General features: G+C 34.3%; 1 protein-coding gene across 1 annotated transcript in view; it reads right to left on the bottom strand.

Moving 5' to 3' along the window:
* The window catches only part of NEGR1 (neuronal growth regulator 1), an 873593-nt gene that overhangs the window by 368505 nt on the left and 479983 nt on the right, over positions 1-25105 (bottom strand). The window contains exon 3 of the mRNA XM_047788645.1: positions 10026-10151. Within this exon, the coding sequence (XP_047644601.1) occupies positions 10026-10151 (126 nt within the window). The remainder of the gene's footprint in view (positions 1-10025; positions 10152-25105) is intronic.

Here is a 25105-nt window from a genome sequence, read left to right as displayed (position 1 = left end):
GGGGACAGGCTGCCAGCTTGCAAGGAGCACACATATACAAACTCTTCATCATCTCACCCTTGGTGTTGGCCCAAACACAAATATTTCAAAGACAAATTTCTTTCACAAGAGGGGAATGACAGTGGGATCAAGAACACAAATAGAAAGTAGTATTTTCTAGTTAGTTCCTGTGATGACTTGAAATAGTTTCAGAATTATTTTAAACAACTGATTTCTGCAGTGTTCATGGTTTTTAGATATTGTTTCCATTTTTTCTAACTATTTTTTCTGCTAATTAGTAATTAGCATTCTCTATCTTAAGATTATATGTAAGTATCTTTAAAGGTTATGAGAAATTTAATGTTTTAAACCTGTATATTATGCAGCTGGAAACCAAAATGTAAAACCCAAGCCTCTTTTAAAATATCTAATGCAGAAGTCAACAATTTTTTTTAAAGGACCAGAAAGTAAATGGCTGAGGTTTTGTGGGTCATATGGTGTCTATTGTAACTGCTCAGCTTTACCACTGCAGTATGAAAGTAGCTGAGGACAATATCTAAGGTTGTGAATGTGGCTGTATTCCAACAACAACAAAAACAACATCTAAAAATAGACAATAGGCTAATTTGGCCCACGGATCTTAGGTTGCTAAAAAATGATCTAATGAATCCTTGACTTTGTTTACTCTGTTTACCCTGAAACATCTCTCATTTAAAAATCTTAAAGTCCTTAAAAATCTCTTAGTTTGGAAAAATATGTTTTATCTTTGATTAAAAGTTTATGCTAATATTCCATAGCAATATTTATGGAAAACATGGAAAATACCATTTTTTATTTTTCAAAGTTTCTATACTTTGATCCACATGATTTCCAAATATTGCCTTAAGGCCACTCTAAGTCTACTTGAATGTAAAATAATGACTGCTCTGTTTTATTAAATTTAATATTTTATCCTAAGCAAAATATTCTTTATGAATGAAGGTAAAATGAAGACATTCTCAGATGAAGACTACTAAGAGAATTTGTCTCCAGTGCACCTACTATTAAAAAAAAAAGGGAAAGGAAGTTTGCCAAATAGAAATGAAGGAAACAGAACATTGAGAAGAAAGGAAGAACAATGGCAAAAGTAAAAAGATCGGTAAATACAAAATACTTTCCTTCTTTTGAGTCTTCCAATATACATATTTGACATGTGAAACAAAAAACTATTCCACTGCCCGATGTAGTTCTCACTATGTGGAGAAAATATTTTCACATACGTATATTAGAAAAGTGGGAGAGTAGATGGAGGTACGGCTTCTCTAATTCACTGGAACTAGTACAATGTAAATACCCTCACACTATGATGAGTTATGTATGTATGATGTAACTCATAGAGAAAGTACTAAAAAACTATTCCAAGAGACACACTCAAAAATACTACAAATTAAACAACATAGAATTCTAAAAAATGCTTAAGTGGAGTTCCTGCTGTGGTTCAGTGGATTATAGAACCGACATAGACTCTGTGAGGATGTGGGTTCAGTCCTGGCCTTGCAGGATCTGGTGTTGCCTCATCCATGGCTCAGATCTGATGTTGTTGTGCCTATGGTGTAGGCCACAGCTGCAGCTCTGTTACAGCCCCTAGATTGGGTACTTCCATATGCCACAGGTGTGGCTGTACAAAGAAAAAAAAATTAAAAAATGAAAATAAAAAGTGCTCAAGTAACACAAAGACAAGAAAAAGAAAGCAGAGAAATAAGGGGGGAGGGTACAAATAAAACACAAAAGAAAAAGACATCAGACATAAGCCCTCATGAATCAATAATTAAATGAAAATGGTCTAAATACACCAATCAAAATGCAGAGATTATTACAGTGTATAAAAATATGACTTATCTGTATGCTGTCTGCAAAATACTCATTTAAAATATAACAACAAATGTGGGTTGAAAATTTCTAAAATGAAAAAAATAAAACCCAAGATTGTTCATAGCATTGTTTATTTGTTATAGCCCCAAACTGGAAACAAGCAAAGTATTCTATAATACATTCATGGTTAAAAAAATTATAGTACACTCATATCACAAAATATTACTCAGCAACAAAAAGGAATAAACTATTGAGTAAAATGCTACAACTCAGATTAATTTCAAGAGCAAAAGGGCCAATTTCAAAAAGTCATATACTAGATAATTTCATTTACATAACATTTTATAAATGATAAAATTAAAGAGATAAAAGACAAATTAGTGGTTGCTGGGGCTAGGGATGGTGTATGGTGAAGGAGTTGATGTGACTCTAAAAGGACAGCATAAAGTAAATCTTTGTGCTGAGGGAACAGTTCTGAATCTTAATTGTACGGTGGCTTTGCAAATCAACTCAAGATGAAATGATACAGAACTACATGCATACATTGCACTAATATCCTTTCCTAGTTTTCGTCTCATACAGTTATAGTTGATGTTACTAATGGAAGAAAGTGGATGAATGGAAGAAAATGGATGAATGTGGAAGCTCTCTGAATTAACTTCATAACTTCCTGTGAGGTTGTAATTATTTCAAGGTAAAAAGTGGAATAAAAGAAACTCATATTAATTTGGGGCAATTTATTTAAATAATCTTTGTTCCATGTTATATGCACAATGAGGATAACAATACCCATCTCACAGTTCAGTTTTGAGGCTTATGAGACAAGTATATACAAGAACCTCCCATTTTTTCTAGAGTATATAAAGTAATGGATACATGCCAGTTGAACCATATTAGCTAAAAATTTCTTTGTTGCAAGATGCTCTTTACATTAATGGAATTCCAACATAGTAATGGGGGGTTTCCCACCACTAAGCAGTTATCTGACATCAGGAGGATGTCCTGTAATTCAATTCAATTCTGCACAACCCAGAGAGAGTACTGGATTCCGCAGATTAAGGGCTCAGTACTATAAGATTTCTTTGCTCTAACAGTAACCAGGAGCAAGGCCAGTTTATCATCTGTGCTTGAAACTGAACAGGCCCCTGTGAGGCCCTCACTGGTACAAAAGCCTCTCTTTGTCCCCAGCTTCTTATCTGTAGAAAAATGCTTTGGTTCTGGTTCTCCTATGCCTTCCCTGAGTTCCAAAGAACAGACTCATGCAGTTACTAATTAGAATAGCAAGAGAATGCAGAAACAAAGGAAAAGCAAGTCAATAAACAATAGGTGATAAAAGAGTCTTAGTTCCTCCTCAAGGAATATACATAACAATCAGATGCATATTTTTGAAGTTATGCAGAGAATAAGATCCCCTCTGCCCAGGTGGATGATGGTAACTACATGCTAACCCCAAGCACACAGACCTCAGACTGGCTGGAACCAGAAGGCTGATGATTAAGATCCCTAAAACACTGTCTTGATACCTCATCACCAACCCATCAGAAGAAAGTCATGCACTCTGTAGCTCACACAAAATGTTGCCTTTAAAAACACTTCCTTGAAAGCCATCAAGGAAATTGGGGTCTTTAGAGGATGAGCTGCCCATTCTCCTTGCCTGTCCCTGCAAAAAACACTATACTTTCATTCATCATAACTTGGTGACAGTAAATTGACTTTGCTACATGGCAGGTGAATGGACACAAGTTCGGTTCAGTAACATGCTTCCCATCAGCCATAGATTAGAGGTTCCAAAATGACCCCATCTTTGGGTTTGCTAATTTGCTAGAACAGCTTACAGAACTTAGAGAAACATTTGATTAGACTATTGGTTTATTATGAAAGGATGTATCAGAAAGAGCAAGATAGAAGAGATGCACAGGGCAAAGTATGGGGAAGGATGAGGGGAGAAGCTTCCATGCTCTCTGGGTATACCCCTCTCCCTGAACCTCCACTTGTACACAAAACCAGAGTTCTCCAAACTCTGTTCTTCTGCATTATTTATGGAACCTTCATTACATTGGTGTGATTGATGAAATCGCTGGCCATTGAGGATTGATTGAACCTCTAGTGGCTCTTTCCTCCCTAGAGGTCAGTGGAGTGGAACTGAAACTTGCAACCCTCTAATCAAATGGTTGGTTCACCTGGTAACCAGCCCTCAACCTTAGGTCTGCTCCAAATATCACCCCATTAACATAACAAAAAATACCGTTGTCACTCACTATACTGACAGGTTATTCCATTATTTTTAGCAGCCCAGTACCAGAACTGGCATGAAGATCAAATACATATATCTATCTACCTATCTATCTATCTATCTATATATCTCACAGCATAAGTCACAGTGACACAGAAGTGCAGTCATATTGTAGGTAAAAGGTAAATAAAGGGCTGATTCATATTTAGGTGTATGTGTGTGTATTTATATTAGGAAGATAAAGGAAGTGGGGAGATATCAGAAAGGAAATACTTTTTAGATGTAAATACATCTGTCAGTACCTTGTTATCTCTTCAAATTTTGATTTCTATTTCTAAGAAGCCATGTGGGAAGCAAGGGCAGAGAGCAGCATCCATTAACTCTGCAGTACTTATAGAGCCTCTGCTTTGTGCCAGGCTTCATGCTAATCAATAATGATTGATTAAGCAAAAACGATCAGTGTCAAGAGATTGATTTCAAAAAAGAATGACTTGATCTTTGTTTAAATGTGGACAGGATTGTGTTAATAGAGGAAAAGAGGTTAAAGATACAGGAAGAAAGGGTATTTAATGGAATGAGGACCTGACAGTAAGGAAGGATGGATGGAATCCCGAAAAAAATAGGACAAAGAGAACTTAACTGAACAGTCTATCTTTAGTTAGGCAATAACCTTAATTCCTATGGATAATTTGAATGAGACTATCCTTTTAAAAAGCACTAAGCATAGAAAAATTAAATGAAAAAGTGTTTGAGATACACAGCCCAGTGTTCATGCTCATATTTTTGAGTCAGAACCAAAAGAATATCTTTGTTAGACTATAAACACCAGCAGGGTAATGTAAGAATATCTCTGGAGATTCCAGATATCAAAGAATAGGAATGAACTAGGAAGCAGAGATTAAGACAAATAGCAATGAATAATAAGTGGAAATATGACAGAGGCCTTCAAAATGCTTCCACATTTGTTATCTATAATCTATTATTTTAAAATTTATCTTTTTAAGTTTTCCTATTGTTTTTCTGACTGGATCTAGATTTAAGATTGTGATTAAGTATTTTACTTTATCTTTCTATTCAAAATCAAATGCCTTGTGTAAACTTGTCAATGTTCTCTAGAAGTTTTCAGTGAGTTTCAGTTTCATGATATCACAACTTTTGAGAACAGCTGTGTGAATTGCATTCAAGGGCTGTAATAGCTCCATTTCAGAAACAGGCTTGGAGATTCCACTTGGTCAGACATTCAAATACATTTCAGTAGTAAACTAATAGCTAATATTATGGATTTACTCTAAGTCATGAATTCTGCTCAATGCCCTATACTATTCCACTTAATCCTCATAATAATTCTATGAATTAAGTACAATTAAGTATCACCATTTTATATTTGAAGTTTAAGGACTTAACAATGTTGTCTAAGATCTTACAGTTTATAAGAAGAAGAGTTGGGTCTCAGACCTACTTTTGACTGACAACAAGTTCATGATCATAATCACTGTGCTATATTGGTGCCATCTGATGCCTAATACATTATTGGTAGAAAAGGAAATCATGTATCTTATAGAAAGAACTTTGAAAAGAATGTGAAATTTTTCTAAATAGATAAGGAACCAGTCAGATTAGTTAAAACAGTAGGATCTCTTTTAAATAAAGATATGCAAATATATCTAAATCTCTAGTGACAGAATAATTCCCTATACTTTCTTTGATATAATTTTCTTTACTATCAATTATATAAGTACTCTTTGTTTACATACCAGGTTCCAGGCCCAGTTCCCGGATTGCCTTTAGATAAAACCAAAGAAAATACGATCTACCTCCTGTACTGAAATTATTTTTCTTGTGGTTAATAGACTATCATAGGAAGTATAAGTTTCTGGTAGATTTACTATAAGGTAGATAGATCAACAGAGTTATGTATTTTAAATCAATATGTTATCGTCTTAACTCCTATGCATATGGTGGCCAACTGTTTGAAGTAAAGTAAAATGGTCGATTCCAGATCTGGGACAGGAAAGACATAGAGGGAGCCTGGCATGTTATGCCAGAAAGTAGGAAAGTGCTAAAAAAAAGATGATGTCATATCAAAACGACACGGGAGTCAGAATGAAATGACACCTACAGGCCAACCAAATCAGGGACAATTTAAGCATCACAATAATCATAGTAACATTATAAATAGGTTTAAAAAGTTGGGAATCCATGAGTACCTGCTATAATAAATAATTAACCAAACAGCTAAATAACAAATAAGGGAAAGTGAAGTTTGTTTTTTTTTTTTCAGTAGAAAGTCAAGTGCTAACTGATAAAAACAGAAAGATTGTTGAAGCTAGAAAAATCATCATTTTGTAATCATCACAGTAAAGACTGATTCATCGAAGAAGCACTGATATGCCAAATCCAGGAGAAGAGTTGACAAGTAATGGAGATCTGCATGCTAAGTGTTAAAACTCTTCCTACTGCTTATTGATAGCGTGATAAAGAAAATAAGGAACTATACAATGCAGAAATCAGACAACACCTTGACTGGGAAGACAAAATAGGCATCACAAATGAGGTATGGATGAATATCCTGAGCCTTTGGATATCATTCCCTGAGAAGTTACAGCTTTACTTACTTAATCACAGATGGGCATAACTAGAATCTAATCATAAGGAAACATGAGTCAAACCCCAAATGAGAAATTCCCTATTTTTTAAAAAGGATTACATGCGTTGTTGAAAAATGTCAAGGAAGACTAAGAAAGACTAAGAAATTAGTCCTCAGACTAAAGAGGACTAAAGTAAATACAACTTACAAATACAAAATACAACTAAAGTAAATACAATTAAATATAATACTTGGATTCTATACTAAAAGGAAAAGAATGCTCTAAAGGACGCTAATCCATCAGAAGACCAAACTGGAATATGGATAATAATGGGATAAAAGTATAATACCAATGTTAAATGTACAAAAGTCAAAAACTACACTGTGGTTATGCAAGAAAATGTCCTTTTTTTGGAAATACATACTGAAATAACTAGGGAGAAAAGGGCCTGATATATGCAAGTTGTTCTCTGCAATAATTCAATAAAACAATTTTCTGCATACTCCACATATGCAAATGGTAAAGCAAATGGGAAAAATGATGGATAAAACTGAATAAAGGACATAGGGGGTACTTTGTGTTATTTCTGTAGCATTTTTAGTATAAATTTGAAATAAATTTCTACATATAGAAAATATAGAAAGAAATCATTAGTATAAGTAACTCTAAGGAAACTCATATATCCAGGAAAGTATCAGGAAAGATATTTTAGGTAAAGTATACTGAGTTGTTTGAACAAGTAGAATGGCAACCCCATTTGGTTCAGGTGATGTCTGTGATGTGGCTGAACCGTCAACCTAACTTTTCCAGAGATTAGGGAAGCTCCTTGGAGCTACTTTCCTGTGACCATCTTTTTTTTTTTTTTTTGTCTTTTTATGGCTGCACCAGCCGCATATGTTAAATTCCCAGGCTAGGGGTTGAATCCGAGCTGTAGCTGCCACCCTACACCACAGCCTCAGCAACGCAGGTTCTGAGCACATCTGAGACCTACACCTCAGTTCACAGCAATGCCACATCCTTAACCCACCAAGCAAGGCCAGAGATCCAACCCCTATCTTCATGGAACCTAGTCCGGTTCGTTACCACTGAGCCATGATGGGAACTCCCAACCGTTTTTTTAAAATGATTTTTAAAACCGAATAGACCATGAATGAGTCAGCAAGAATTACCAAAGGTACTGATAGAAAAAAAAAATCTAAACGAATCACACATGTACAAAAACTAGTCATTACTTCTAATATCGACAGGAAGTCTATTTGTATCTGTTTTTAACACAAAACACTATTCGCATGCTGATACCTGAAATACATTTTCTTTTGTGACAGAGAAAAAGAAAAGTGAAGAATATGCAAAATATTGATTTTTTTGGGGGGGTAAAATACAGACACATGAATGAAGTTTAAAATTTTGCTTTCAAATATATAGGTTGAAGAAAGGTAATAGAATTATCAGACGAGTTAAAACACATTGCTGAGTATTTGAATATAGATCATTAACAAATTATAGTTTGTAATTATTGGAAGCATGTATAAACATGTCAGCTATAAATAGCTATTCATTAGATAACAGTTAATATTTACGCTAATTTTACTCATTTGCTCTGTATTGTACGATCAGAAAAAAACAAATCTAGGCACAGTTTAATTTATAAACCCGATCTGTCTTCTTTCAGCTTCATGATGTTATCCACTATCATTATTCTAATAACTTCACTAACCAACATGCATGGTATTTAATTAAACTAAAATGTATCCAAGCACTTAAAAAAAAGAATCTACATAATAAAAAGCACTGCAAAGCAGGATTATATCCAAAATATTAATCTTAAATTACATGAAAATGGAGATTTTGTGCTTCATTCTCACAAAAATTATATTTTACTATCATATTTAAATCCCTAGAAGAATGATTAAGAATCAGCCTTACATTTGCATATCACCTTAGACTTTTTAAAGCACATTTATGCTTATTATCTTTTTTCAGTCTCACTATGGCCAGGGATTTTTATTATTCGATTTTTGGAAAGTAGGAAACTAGCTGATGGAACTGAGGCTAAGAAATTTGCACTAGGATTTGCTGAACTGATGATGGATAAGGAGGCTGAGGTTGAAGCACATGTATTCTAATTGCTTGTCCTGAGTTTGTCTTACCTAAACCCCAGGGACAGTCCAGTCACTAAGTCAGTGCTCACATATCAGTTTCATGATTCTGTAGCCACTCTAGAGAGTGAAATGTGGGCAGTCAAGAGAACACTCCTGATTCAGAAATATTATAGGGGCCATAATGCATATTATATAAGTATATATTGCTGTTATATTGATTTTTCTCACATTAATAGTAATACTAAGTGTATAATGTGAGTAAGTCTCATTAGACCTACTGCATAAATGAGGAAACTGAAAAGACACTTAAGGATAAGTGATATTAAAGAAAGCATTAGCAGATGAAATGGATGTTCTAATTGTACTCGTTCTGTGCCAACATAAAATGTACCTCTATGATTTCTTTATGATTTCTTTAAAAGTGATTTCCTCATACAAGCCCAGTTCGAGTTATTTCTACCAAAAATGTGAAACGAATAAAAATCATTTATTTGTTTATACGAAATGCGGTGGGGTTCTATTCATTAAAAGTACCATTTTTATTTCCATGGTACATTTAAAAGTTCAAACATTTAAATTTTCACAAATTGATGATTCGGTTAGAGTTGCAACTGTGAAAACAGACCTGTTTTGATGATGATTATTCCAAATTTCCTACAACTGGTAATTTCTTTAGGAGGATGAGCCCTGTATCCGAAGCACCAGATGCCAGATGAGCATGTTACATCCCTTCATTTCACCTAGCTATGTGATCTTGTGTAAGTTACTTAAACTCTTGGGTTCTTAGATCTGTCATCAGTTAAAATCTAATTCTAACTGCCAAATCCTTGATTCTGAACTGCAGTTTGAAATTAGACCCAGCAACCTCATAATTTGTATAATTTCATTCTCCCCTGATTACCTTAGCAGTTCATGCTGGCCTGTTAACATGTGAATGCCGATTGAATAAAAGCTTTACACATTTAAATGAAGATATTTCTCTTGTGATGTTTCCATTTGAGCCTTTTGTCTATTGATTTGTGATTATCCAGTATACAAAGTGAAAATAACCTTGGCTAGGAATCAAGAGACCTAAGTTCTACCCTGGGCTCTGAGAGAAAATGTTCATTTAACTTTTGTGAACTACATGCATTTAGGTATAACAAATAAGTATAAAAACGCACACCCTGCCTACCTCAGAAAAGCTTAAAAAATTAATTGACTTAAGTTCCAAAGGGAAGTTACGGGAGGATATTGAACAGCACGAACAACAGTGATATAGTTCTGCTTTACCTGATGGGGAGATGTGTCGCCAAGAAATGGAAGGCTCTGGTTTCCCAGTGGCCAAACAAGTAAGGGTGACATTGGTTCCTTCATTGATGGTCATATCACTTGAGATGTCATATATCTTCGGAGGAACTGAAATGGCAAAACATGCAGTGTCAGAAAAAAAATATATAAAAGTCTGTTGAACTACATATGATTAACTCCATGACAGCATGCAGTAAAACCATGGTGGTGAAATGCACTTATGGCCCATGATCATCACCTAAAAGATAGGTTCTTCAGGTCCTCAGGATTCTTGGAGTTTTTTTGTTTTTTGATTGGTTTTAATTTTATCTAATATTCAGATATGACATATTTCAGGGTGATTTAAATATTTAATAACAAAAAAGTTTGAATATTGCTTAAATTAAATTTTATTATGAATACTCCGTATTAAGTAAACTAGAGTATAGCCATCCCCTCCATGTATCTTCACTCTAATGATGACTTTCCTGTTAAAGTAATAAAAGAAAGAGGGAAATCTGGAAGAAACTTAAAATAGCAGCACGGTTACATTGTATGCCGATTTAAGAGCTAAGTGAAATAAAACGTACAAAATTGGGATGTAAGATTTCAGGGTCACAAAGGCAATTTGGGCCTCAATTTTCTAATCTGCCAAATAGTAGGGCTGGGCTTTATGAGCATTTATGTTCTAAAGTACACAAATTTTAAGGGCTGTGAAAGATGTGTTCAACGTAAGTTTTCTTGTCAGTGATGGATGGAAACTACTGGTTGAAACAGATCTCTTTACTTTGAGATTTCCTAGATCCTTTGCTATGACTTTTTGCCCTTTAAATCTCCAAGAGTGAAAGGGGAAATATCATGACGCACTTTTCTTTTGATGTATTAGACTATGGAAGCTTCTATCACAGAGCATTTGATGAAACTAGTGATCATGGAATAAACTTTGAGAATATTGGATAATAAAATACCTAAATTAACTTCCATGGTGAAAATGCCTGTATTCGCTCAAATACCAAATGGTATCATTTAATCCTTATAGAATATGGGTATGAATCCTGCCTCCTCTATGAGTTAGGCTGTGTTATCTCAGCCTAAGGTCTTCATCTGAAAGCTGGAGTTAATAATAGTACAAACCCCATTTTTTTTTCTGCTATGAGGATTAAATATGTCAACATACATTAAAAGGCTTAGATAAGTTCCTGGCATCATTGCTAGCTATTATTATTCAATGTCTTAAAACACATATTTGGTGTTTGAATTTAATTTCAGTACTGCTTTTTTCATTTGCCTTAAAATTGCTCTTAAAACTTCATGATTTTGGTAGTATATGTGACTAACCTGTGCCATAAGTTTTGGTTTACAATGTAAAAATTATAGTATGTTGAAGTTACAGGTCAAAGCTAAATAAGTGGCAATTAGACACATTGATAATTCCTAGAAAAACATGCTTTTTTAGTGAAATTCTCATTGCTTCATTCCTAGGGTTTCTTTATGCAAGAGATATGTTTTCACAGTTATTTAAAAAAAAAACCCAGTAACTGAAATCTATCATAAGGACAAATTAACCATCCATACTATGAATATCATCTTTGATTTTTTAATGGAAGCAAAACTCTGCTATAAGAAATCTGGGATGATTTGATTACAAATATAAACTATTCGATTATACATAACTGTTGATATGACTGAGGAAAAGGCTTATTTGTAAGTGATATACTATTGTAACTGTTTTTAAATGACATACTTTAATTGACATTTAAAACATATTATCATTAAACTCTTCAGTGAGCTCTTCTCAGGCAAATAATAGAAACAAATAAAAATCATTCCAAACAGAAGACTCTTTTTAGCTTAACTGAAACAGAACAGAAATAAAGACATTAAAATACCCTAGGAAGAAAGTAGAGAAAAATACACATGACTTACTGGTGAGTTGTAGGTTTATTTTTATTAACTCTCCAACATTAAACTAAAAATATCCCTTGTATATGTAGATATAAGTATCAGTGTGATACAGTTAACCATGAAATCTACGTGTACATACGTATGCACATATACGTATGTACGCACACACACATACATATATACAAATACCAATATCTACTACTAAATAAAAAGTTATTTAATAGTTTCCTTCTTTACAGAGAAGATAGTAAATAAAGATCATAAAGATCACTGTAGTCTGCCTAGTTTATTAATATATGTCAAACTTGGGACAGAGTTGCATATATGTAACATAAATTATGGGGTGCCATAGGACCATACATTCTAGCCTCTAAATTAAATTACTTTGCCAATTTTATCTGATCTTAAAATGGTTTCATCTTTACACATTTACTTATATTTAAAGTGGTAATCATGAGTGATAAACTAATATCAAGCACAATACTTGATTTTGCAGACAAACAGCCAAGTCCCTTAGCAATAAATCTAGATTTGACATTTAACCATGGGAACATCTATGGTAGGGGAAGACTGTTGAATTCCAGGTGTGATATGTCATCTCAGTCATTGCAATCACCTGCTGACACCCCATAATTCAAGATATGCTACAGGAAAGAAACATCTGGAAAGAGAATGTCAGAAAGGGAAAATCCCTCTGGCAAGGCTCTTCTCCCCAGAATGCATCACCTGTTGGCAGCAGATGTTGTGTGTATGTAAAGAGGGCCAATGAAATCCTTCACATGCACTGTAGCTTGTGGAGGCAACAGCAGGCATTGCTTTGCTAAATATCCAGTCATTGCATATTCAGTTCAAGATAAAACTTTTACTGAATATTCATGGAGGGAATAATTCTGAACTCACAGGAAATGCAAACATTTCAAAGCATAATCCTTGACCTCGAGGAACTTAAAATTGAAAGAGGGAGGCAAATAGGGAAGAAACTAAGAGAACACAAATATTTTCACATTTCCTTCCCTATTTTACCCGAGTAACAGATGTCTGATAAAAATAAACTTACAACATTGAAGTATGCCCTCAAATCATCAGGGATTAATTTTGCATTCATTTCTTTTAAAGCAAACCATGAAGGATAGTTTATGCACCAAGTTACCCACTATAGTGCTATTTATAACAGAGAACTATTAATAATCTCAATGTAAGACAACAGAAATGGAGATATTGTTAGTTCTGCCTTTAGAATAAGATGTGGTATGAAGGTGTTTGGGATGATTGTGGGGAACATTAAGCTAAGATATAAAGGAAGAGAAAAGTGATGCTTCTATCCTGGGTGGCAGGAGCAGGGAAGAATGGTAATGTCTTAGGCATCTTAAGACCATCTGGTTCTGGATTACAGTTTGTGTATAAATGATGCATGCACACAGGTGGGAAGAACTCTACTAAATTTTCTGAATGACAAGGCAGTGCATCTTATAGTATGACCAATATTCTATGTGCGTGCATAGAAAAACAATAAAATGAGGAGTTAAAATAACTTACTATTCTAGATGTCTGTTCCTTTTCTATATACCACATTTCAAACTCCTTCAACCTCTTTATTGATTAATTTGACTTAAAAATAAATTGTTTAAAAGGAAGTAAATGTGTTCAATCAATTCAACAACTTTTAAGTCATTAAGTAACTATACATTTTAATGAGGATTTTGGACTGCTTTGTACATTATTCAAGTACTTATGACCTAGAACAGATTAAGAAAGGGATATGTTATTCATCTAAATGTATAGTTGTTTAATTCACAGGAAATAATTATTATAACATTATCATCATTATGACAGCATAAAAAAAATGAAAGGTAAAAGTTCTAGATTTCATACTAAATCACAGAATATCTCTTTCCTAACAGGACCCAAATTGAGGATACATACAACTTTACTCCTGTGTTCATAATTAATTCTTGCTCATTGCTAGTTAGAGAGACTGATGAACACTGGGAACTTTCTAAACAACAGGGTTGGGAGTGAATTTTTTTTTTTAAATTCCCATATGCATTTAAAGGAATCACTCTTGGGCCTTCAAATGAGTAACCTACTTTGCCTTTAATTAATTATCCAGAGGACTCAAATTCAACTCCTCTTTAGCATCTTGTCCTCAGCTCCTCTTGGGTGACGTCATGGTGAGGGGATGATGCATATTTAGATGTATTTATAGACTTAGATTACCTAAAGGAAATTCAAATCTCTTGCTGGTTTTACAAGAAAGCACGCAACCTGATTGTCCCAACTGCCTTCTCCCTTTTGAGCCATCTATCATGGTGTCCTCAGACAAGGTATAGCACATTTTCAGTAAGGAAAATCTTAGAATACATAATCTAACCAAATGCTAATGATCTTCATACAGCTAGCTATTTGAGATAATCCCCTACCATTTGCACTAGATGTGCAATTGAGTTTGTGAGTGTCTTCATGGTTGCCTTTTTTTTTTAACTGTATACATAATTTCTGAAATATATAAATAAAATAATTTTGTTTATTTAAAGAGCAGCCTTTACAGGTTAGTAACTTAAATTCCTTCCAACAATTCATCTCATAGTCTCAGAACAGAACCGTTAAAAATTTGAGATGTTGACATAAGTGTGACAAATTTGTACAACACAGGAATATGAGCACATTGTTTTATTTTATATTAAAAGTCCATGCAGGGACGGTGACAAGATGCTGGTCTGAAGCAGTCAGAGCTGAGGGCCTTGGCAGTGTCCTCATGCTCCGGCTCTGCTCTGGTGCACAATGGAGGCCAAATGGAAATTTTTTTTTAAAGTCTGTGCAGATGGTTTTCAGAAATAACAGATAAAATTTCTGAGTCCACACACATACGAAATTGCATGAGAAGTGAAGTTGGGTCACATATAACACTGAAAATCCTTAGAGGATGTATTTGATGGCTATCTTCACTGTAAATAAATACAATACATGGACTGTTTGATCTGGAAAGTTGCCTTGGTTCACTAGAATCAATTAAATGCCCCATCAAATTCTTAAGTTGTTAGAGTCTGTGAAAGGCCACAGTACATACAAATCCATTCATAGGGCTTCTTTAGGTTGCCAGGGCTAAAAGGTAGATGGAGTATATATTTAATTCGGCCCACGAACACTCATAGATTATTGAAAAAACATCAGTTGAATAATTACCATAAGCACAATATTCTGGGTACAAAAAATTACCTGCTTCCTTAGGGTGTAAAAATCACATCAGTGTTTTATAAGCAAGGGTACGGTCTTCCCATTCAGTATCTAGGCTATAGACTCATTACTAAAAAAACCTTTAAAGGCGTTAATACATCTAATTGAATTATGGACACAATCTCTAGTCCTGTCTCCCAAACATGTTCACTATGTCAAACAAGAAATAAAAACACTAGTGACTCCATCTCTTTGATGTCCTGCTTGACTCACCTCTCCCATCGTGACTTTTGCCACCTCAAAAATTTACCACAAAGAAGAAAAACTGAAATGTGAAGTGCTGGTGGAACGTTAAAAGGTTAAATTTCATCTCAAAGTGTTATGTCCCTGATGACTTTGACCATCGTAAAGCAAGATAGAGTTCTCTGGGTATGCGTCCTGTGGAAATAAGCATTTGCACCCACAACACTGTCCCTTCTCACACACCCTCCTCTTGCAGTCTCTTCCTTTTAGTATTCTTTGCAATCTGTCACTGTCATTGGTATTTATTCCCTTACCTGTTTATTGCCTATCTTATCTTTATAAAACATAAGAAAAGGCCTTGGGTAGGAACCTTGTTTACTTTATTCAACGACTTATTACAAGCACCTAGAAAAGAGCCTGACACATACGGAATATTCAATAATAGTTGTTTTATTGTTTTTTTATGTGCTAAGATAATATTTCTTTGGCTTCATAATGATGATCTCCCATAGGTTTCATACCACTGCAAGGATGATAAAATAGAAATTTTGAGAATATAGTGAAACTGTAATTATGAGGCCAAGGGTCCTACACGACTTTTTTCAAGGATTCCACAAGACTAGGGATTCAATATTCTTTTAACTTATTTAAAAGGATGATATTTCCTTAGTGCATTGCCTACTATAGTTTTTGCCATGCAAACCCACAGAAATAATAGGACAATAATCATAAATGTATTTTTAACAGAATGGGCTATCACATCTTGGGCAAGATGGTGTATGTTGGATTGAGTATTTTTTTTTTTTCTTGAGAAGCTATGTAAATTTAGGGTCAAAAGTGTTTGACTCTAAGCGTGTGTACATATTATTTCTGCTTTTTTTTTCCCCTCTCCATAGACTTGGAGTCTGGCTTAGTTCGAATAAACTATATCTCTGAAGATTTTCCAAACTGCTTGAGTCAACAAGCTAGACAAAACTATAAATCTTCAGAGACTTGGCTTTTTCTGCACTCCCATATCTGGTAATGGCTGGCAATATCAAAAGAACAGTCTTCCTTTCCCTAGGCTGGCACTCCCCTTTTCAGTCTTGGCCAGCCCCCAGAAAGTGAAAGCGGATTTACGTTAACGTAACAAACCTCCTGGAAAAGGTGCTGTTCTCAAACTGAGAGAAGAAATTGTTTTATGATTTTTTTCCCCCTAAATTGGCTTGCTTGTGGGTGCTTGATGGCTTTCTGGCCTGTGTCTAACTAGCAACATTGTTTTCTCCAGCTCATAGACTATAAACTGACTTTTTATATTTTATAACATTGCAGAGATTTCTCTGGCTTCTCCCCTCATCCCATCACTCAGACAGTGACAGGAGAAAAAAACTGCTAAGTGTGGCTTTTAAGTGCAAACTTACCATATTTGTGAGTTACCTACTGATAGAATATGCCAGAACTACTTCTGGGGGTCAAATAATATGTTTGGGGGAGAAAAAGTGTCTTTCAGACTTCATTTTAAACTTTGAATCATGTAGCTTAATTTAGTGCTTTCCTTTTTTAGAAAACCTATGTATACATTTTTCTCAATCTACCATGTCATTCAAGGGATCAAGCTATATAAAATGGCAGAGCAGGCAGTGACCTATTTTCATCCATCCATCCATCTATCCATCTATCCACCCATCCAACAAACATTGAGCACAAATTTGATTTAGGGAGACTAATCTTAAAGAGTCCATGTCTAAAGAGTTAGAAAGACTTACCACTATTCATTATAACGTGGAATCATAAATCCTACAAAATGGATTCTGTACTGAAAAGTGTTTTGGGAACAGAGAATAGTAAATGTAACTCTGCCCTTGGGGTCAGAATTGGTCAGCATCCTAAATAAGGAATTACAAAACAGATGATATTTGAGTAGAATTTGATGGTTAAAAACAGTAATTTCCTATACCTGAAGAATCATCAGGATAAAGTGATGAGTTTTTTTTGTTTTTTGTTTTTTTGGTTTTTTTTTAAGAATCCTTGGGTGGGAAGGGCATGACTCAGGAGATCCTTGACCAATAGGTTTGGAATGTAACTGATTTACAGGACAACAGAAAGACCTCACCGTAAACCTCCCCCTCCTATTTATTTAAAATCTCCATTCTAGTTAAAGAGGTCTCTTTCACAACTTTACAGCAGTTATTTGCTTTCAAATAACTATCCCCAGAAGAGATGATGGTTTGATAACTTGCATTCAGTGAAAGGAACTATAGGCAATTTTTCTACACTGTGTTTTTTCCCTTGGGAAAATCTAGAACTGACTCATATAGCAGTGATCAAGATAAGCAGCAATGGAGAGAAGAAAGTAAGCATCTGAGAGTGATAAACCCCACAGGATATGGAGTTATGAAAAAAATCAAAGTGGAAATGGCTTCCTTCTCTTTTTCCCTTCTCTCCATCTTTGCTTGACTACCTAATACTTGGACTATATCAAGTGGGATGAAAGAAAACAATAATCCTTAAATTTCAAAAGAGATTTTCTTATTAAAGAAAGGCCTAGGTGTTTGCTAGGTAGATTTACAGTGGTTCTCTCTCTCTCCATGTATATATATTGCAAATAAATATGATATATATGTGTACATATGTATGCAAATACAATATAAGTATATATGTTATATTAAGAAGGCTTAATATATATGAGAACTAAATGTGATAAAAAATTTAAAAGGCTACTGATTTAGAAAGGCTACTAAGATTTGGTAGTTTAGTATTTATTTAATGATTTAAAAATTTTTGGTTGAAGGCAAGTTTCTCATCTGCTGAATAAACATCATTAAATCAGAAATACAACATTGTTATATAAGAATTTCAATATTTTGTACTGCAAAGTTTTTTTTTTTTTTGCTTCCTCTTCTCTAGAGAATCAAGAGCTAGCCTCTACATGTGAGTGTTAGGTATCAGAGTTCAAATCCGTGCTGTACCTCAGGCTAGCTTCAGATTCACTTTACTTGGATGGTTCAAAGATAAAATACTGCTTAAAATCAGGACCATAATAGCAGCTACCCCCTCAGGCAACAGCAGCAGGAAGGCTAGAGCACACTTTGAGCAGTGTTGTATATCACAGGGAATCTACAATGCCTTCGTAACTCACCCTTCTCCCCATAGAAAATAGTTACAAAATACATAGGAAGAATACACAACTGAAATACCTTAGAGCACACAAATGTAAGTATCTATACCTAGGGAAGCAAATTTCTTAAGAAACCAACTCTATACCTTTAAAACCTTAGTGATGATAACATTTTATTAAGAATTAATAATGATCTTTTTCCTGGAAACAATTTGGCAGTATATATTAAGAACTTAAAAAAAAAAAAAAATCCAACCCAATAAGCCAATGATTTCCCTTCCAGGAATTTATCTTAAGGAAAGGAGGTACCTCCTTCCAGTATAGTCACTATTCCCATAAACCCAGTGACCAGATTCACTGTTCTGTTTGAAAACATGCCAGCAAATGCCCTCTAAAATGGCCCGGGTGAACTTTTCTTGCCTCATCTTTGGCAGTGAACTATTCTCCACATAAACCAGAGGAAACAGCCCAACTGTGTCATGCTAGAACTCAGCTGCTTTCTTTGCAAACATTTCCCATAGCTAAAAGCTTGCTTTAGCATTTTTTGAAACACAAGAGAGTCCAATGTCTACCCTTGGACTCATAGAATTATATTGTAACACCTGGCTCCGGATTTCGTGAGGTTAAGCCGGTTCTGATTCAATGAGTCCTCCTTGTAAAGCTCAGGTTTCCATAACTGTATTTTAGCAGATTTTTATATCTAAAGCTTGCTATGCTATTTTCCACATTTGCAGAGAAGATGTGTCATTTCAGAGAAATAAGAAAAATAATGATTTTTCTGAAGTACTCTGGTTTCTTTTTTGTTTGGACATGATATGTATTTTCCTAATTATGAAGTACACACTTATTGAAAAGAATGTGGAAAACATATGAAGAACGAGGAAGAAAAAACCCAAAACACCTACTAGGTTGACACATCTTAAAACTGCCTTTTGGTAGGTCAAAAACAAATGTGTGCATATACACTGGAGACCAGCAATCGAAAGGCAGCTACCACTGATATTTCCATTTAGAAATGGAAGTCCAGGTTTGACAGATTTTTAGATATGAAATAGTCTATTTTTTTGAACAAATTCACCAAAATAATTGTGGATTTACCCTAGCACCAACTCAAATGGCACCATTTTGCAAATTCAAAAAATTTTTCAGCTGACTGAAGATAATCATCACATGTTGGAAAATTGTCATAATGTAGAAATCTATAGGAACTATGAAAGGTTTATGTGTGTACAAAATCCTCACCAACCACTGCAAGCCTTCTGTGATCTGGATACAGTCATGGAAACACAACTTGCCATCTCTGCCTTATATCCTGGCAAGCCCTAGCCTATTCATTTGCCTTGAAAGACCCATTTTCACATTATATTGCTAGGCTTCTCACAAAAGCTCTGCATTATCACACTAATGTGTAAGTTGCTCACCTGTCATGGAATAACCATGATGACATCTCCAGAGTGATTGGAGTTCTGCCTTAGGAAGTATTCTGAGAACAGATCTCATTCAGAAATTTAAATAATAAAACTATGATTCATATTAATATTCTGTTTCCCCCTCAAATTCTACATTTTAAAATCATCATGTTTTTTTATCTGCTTTCTCAAAGAGAATACTTTATTTATACTTTGTAAATCTAACAACCAAATGTTATTGTGCAACTATATGCCAAGAGATCTCAGTGTAGTCCTATGGCTACATGCACAGATTCTCCCTAAAATTGGGTTAAAAGGTAATTTGCTATGTTGCTGGACCCTAGATCATTAGTCACAGTGGCCTAAGTGCATTCTCTTATAATTCAATATTAAAGAAATTGCTTTTATGGCATTAACTATATTATATTCAAAATTGTATAAATTATTGAAATACTATGCCTACTGCCAAGATATAAGACAGTTCACATGGAAAAAGTTCCATTTTAAATTATTCATTGGAAAAAAGTGAGTCTCTTGCCAGAAACTGTTTTATACTAGGGCTAGCTTTTGGGACTTACATTTAAATATGAATCACAAGAACTCTGGAAATTTCAGATACTCATAATTCTCCTGGCTTTGAATAAAAGTTTATCTCTTTAACTCATTCATTTCCATCAAGTGGATCAAATACTATCAATTGTCTTGTATCTAGGTGCTATTCTGGTGAGCATTTTCATTAGTAGGTAAAGTCGTTAGATACGTGATTCCTTATAAGCCATGAAAAAATATCAAAAATCATATAAAATACTAAAATTTAGTGACATAGTTTCAGTATTTGTGAGTAGAATATAGAAACTATATAACCAATGAGTTATGTACATATATTACATAAACATATGCACATACAAAAGTTATATGTACGTGTATATTATGAATATATACATATATATGTTTGTAATATAGTTGATATATATTAGATTGGATATGTGTGTATGTGTATTGTATGATATAATTATGTGTCTTTGCTAATGCTGGGATATGGTAGTAAAGGGGCAAACCTAATTATAGGAAAGCTAACCTCAAAGGGTCACATAATTATGTTACAAAGTACACATACACAAATATACACCCACATATCCAATCTATGTATATTTTTCCTACATATTTCTAAAGAATTCATATAAATGGAGGAACTATTTTGTATTGATTTTTTAGTACTTTGCCGGATCAGAGTTAGTTCACAGTAAGTGCTCAGAAGGTGTTGAATAATAATGTTTTTGTCGGTTCTAAATGTTCCTTATTAGGAGATTATAGACTTCCTTCTGCATATTAATTACAATATTCTGAGGAACAGAAATATTTAAACACTTTTCCCATTTGAATGAAAAAACATTGAAAGTAAACTACTCCCTGGAGTGTTAAGTAAGGAACTTTGGTTTATTTTAGCTTCTCCAAGTACTAGATGCATAGCATGTCTGCAGAGCCCAGTTGAGAGTATTATGTAATTTTATTTTGATTTTCTAGATATCATATTTTTAAGGATTTGAAAATGCAGCTAAGACTAAAAAGTGTCTTCTCTTCAGCATGTGTTGTCTGTAATTACCTCTCTACCTGCTGGACTTTTTGGTTAGAGTGCTCCAGTCTCGTCACTTGGCAAATCCTCCAAAAAATAAGCTAAATCCTCTTTTCTTTCAGCATTTGGAAAACTCAATCTACCCCCTAAGCATTACCTCTATTATTCTTTATTTTTCTTATACTTCTCTTAACCATTTATCTTTTTTTCCCACGACTACTACTATACTGAAAGAACAGAAGGCATATCTAAATTTTTGATTTGAAGATTGAGATGAATGAAGGGCAAGGTTTAGCCATGTCAAAATAATCAAATTAACCTTTTGGATAGGTTAACTAGCTTAGTAGATAAGGGAATTCTATGAACATATTGAGTGTATGTAGATCTCTAGAGTCATTTGACAGTTGTTAGGGAGAGTTTAACAATAGAATGGGGAGTGTGGACAAAGAGTCACATAGCCAGGAAGAATCCTATCTGCTTGTCATTACAACCAGTGTTGATGGGTAGATTCACATAAGACAGAAGGGAGAATGGCAGAGGAAAGCCAAAGGGATCTGTGTCTGGCTCTCTCCTTTCTGCAATTTTAAACGTCTTGGATGAAACTCTTGGAGACATATTTATTGATAAAACAATATGAAGGGTCATATGTTCAGTAATCGTCACTACAATTTAAGATTGACATGATTAGAAGTCTGTCAGAATAGTAAAGTGCCCAGACACAATGCCATGTAAAGACATAATTGAAGGGGCTGGGATGTTTACATAAAGATAAGGAATGGAAAGAAGGAAATTTTTTGAATTAATTTGTGGATGTATTTGTTGTTCTAGTAGACAGAGTAATGGTAGATTTCAGGTCATTACAGTGAAGTTCCTAAACAAGAGTGTCCTCCCAATCAAGGAGGTTATTTATGAGAATGTGAGCTTCCTGTCATCAAAAGATTCTCAGACATGAAAAATCAGTAGGATTAGACAAGGGTTTACTACATTGGGTGAGTGCTTGGGTCAAATACGTTCATAGAGATTTTCAATTGCTGTGTTCTTTGACTCTTTGCTGCACTGTACGCGTGTACATGAAGAAGCAAATCCAAGGAAAATACCATGAACATGCTAAAAGGTCTGGGTAAATGGCTATTTACTATGTTTCCTCTGAGTGCTTAAAACTTAATAGGACAAAATAAGTTCTTCCAGGAATGCAAAGGAATGAATTCCAGGAATGCAAAGAATAGTTGAATGATACCTTCGTAGGTGGAAAAAAAAGACTATTCTCTGCTATTTGAAAACTCCACTGATTGATCTTACATTTGTCTTTCCCATGATAATATGAATATTACATCAGTGTTTATACCTAAGCAAATATTTATGAGTTTGTGTACATTATAGTAGTTACACTGTATGCATCCAGATCAATGTGTTAGTGTAAACAGACGGAAATATGCTTCTCAGTTGATGAAAAACATAAGAGCCCTTCTCATCCTGTTTCACCAAACACCTAAACTCAAACACTTTCCGTCCTAGTTTCTCTTTTTTTCCACTTTTCTTTCTTTTTCTTTTTTTTTTTTTGTCCTTTTAGGGCCACACCATAGTATATGGAAGTTCCCAGGCTAGGGGTCAAATCAGAGCTGTAGCCACTGGCCGGTGCCACAGCCACAGCAATGGCAGAACCTTAACCCCCTGGGCGAGGCCAAGGATTGAACCTGCATCCTCATGGATACCAGTCAGGTTCCTTACCAGTGAGCCATAACAGAAATCCTCCACATTTATTTCTGAATTGCTTTTAATCTCCAGAGATGGGGTGACCACCTGCCTTTCAAACATATTGCAAAAACAGCAGTGATTATGGTTGATTTTTGCTAGTCAGTTATTTTATTGAAGAACACCTGTACCAAATGACAGCAGAGTCACCAGCTGATGAGAAGATTTATTATGTATATAATATTGTGCTTTTGGTAGGGAGTCAGCAGAATTGTGTTATGACTGTAATATCAAACTGTTTCTATCAGGCTAGAGCTGTAACATTCAAATGGTACCTTAAGGTACTGAGTTGTGTGCTTGCTATGGAATGGTACTCTTTAAAAAAAAGATTAAACAAAATGTATAATAGAAAAAGCAAACTGTTTTAGTAGAGACATATATCTGTTCCTTTCTGAGTGTAGCAAGGCTGCTAATTGATCAGATTTATTTCCTCTTCTTAGCACATGACTAGATTTTGTTTCCTAGAATCCTTTGCAGTTGCTTATGACTAAATTTTAAACAATACAATGTGAGCAGAAGAGACAGGTGCCACTTCTAGGCTTGCCCCTGCCCCAAATTCCCATGGGTGATCCTCCATGTTATGTCCCCCTACACAGCTTGATGCACATAGCCTTAAAAATTGGAAGTTGCATATTGAATATGACAGAAATACAGGATAGAGGGGAACAAGTTTTTAGAGAATGTAGCCTGCCTATAAGGAATAACTGATTGGGCTGTGCTATTAGTATAATAAATAAATAAATAATATTCCCAGACAGTTTTATAGAAAAGATCTACCAATATCTAAGGAACTCTCATCTTTGTGTTTTACAACTCACTCAAAGAACTATTAAACAAATAAAATGTAAGGAAATGATTATTACCTTATAAGCCTATATATGAAAATAAAAGGAAGAAAACATTGCCAATTCATTTTATGAAATTGATGTAATGTGATATTAAACATGGACAAGAACTGTACAAGAAAGGTAGTTTCACTTAGAACACAGAACATTTTAAATTATAGTACTCAATCCACCAAATATAGCCATGTTATTTTTAAAAGGATGCTTTGTTACAAGACTGAAGATACTGTTCAACAGTTAATATTAACTTAATACTCCACAGCAACAGACTGAAGGAGAAATATATGATTATGTAAATAGGGATAGAGAACAAACTATATAAGAAAAACGCTATAATTTACAGCAAAAAAAGTTACAAACCAGGAATAGTAAATTCCTTTTATAAATAATGTGACTAAAAGGATCTATCAAAAATTCATAATGGGCATTATCTTTAATTGTGAAATGTTGCAGACATATTTCATTAAAACTGAAGTAAGGTAAGGAAGCCCACTTTTACTGCTTCTATTTTACATGGTACTGGAATTCCTAGCCAGTTCAGTAAGTGTAGGAAACAAGCCAGACATGTAAGAATTGGAAACAAAGGTTCAAAAGAATCATTGATCACAGATAACATAATTGTCTTTGTAGAATATTTGAAAGAAGTTATGGATTATTTAAATCAATAAAATTGATGAGAATTCAGTTAGACTACAAAAAATATGTTAACTTTTCCTACAATAAATCTACAAATTTGATACAAATTACATTAAATTTCCACTTTTATTCACAGAATTCAATAAGATTAACCTAGTGTTGATATTGAAGGGTAAAGGATGAAAAGTAGCCAAGACAAACTTGATTAAGAAAAATAAAGAGAGGAACTTATCCTATCATACTCTTAGGACAAATTATAAAACTCTGTACTAAAAATACAGACCAGAATGAAGTTGATACAAACAAAATATATAACATGCACAGAACACACATAGTAGTTTTGGATATGATAATGGAATGGTCAGGATAAAAGAACATACCATTTAACCAATGGTGCTAGGACAATGGATGCATTAAGAGAGAAAGTAGATTCTGACCTCACATTATGC

Source organism: Phacochoerus africanus, chromosome 8 (assembly GCF_016906955.1).
Source record: "Phacochoerus africanus isolate WHEZ1 chromosome 8, ROS_Pafr_v1, whole genome shotgun sequence".
In the NCBI taxonomy this organism is placed as follows: domain Eukaryota; kingdom Metazoa; phylum Chordata; class Mammalia; order Artiodactyla; family Suidae; genus Phacochoerus; species Phacochoerus africanus.
This window is presented reverse-complemented; position numbering and strand designations above follow the sequence as displayed.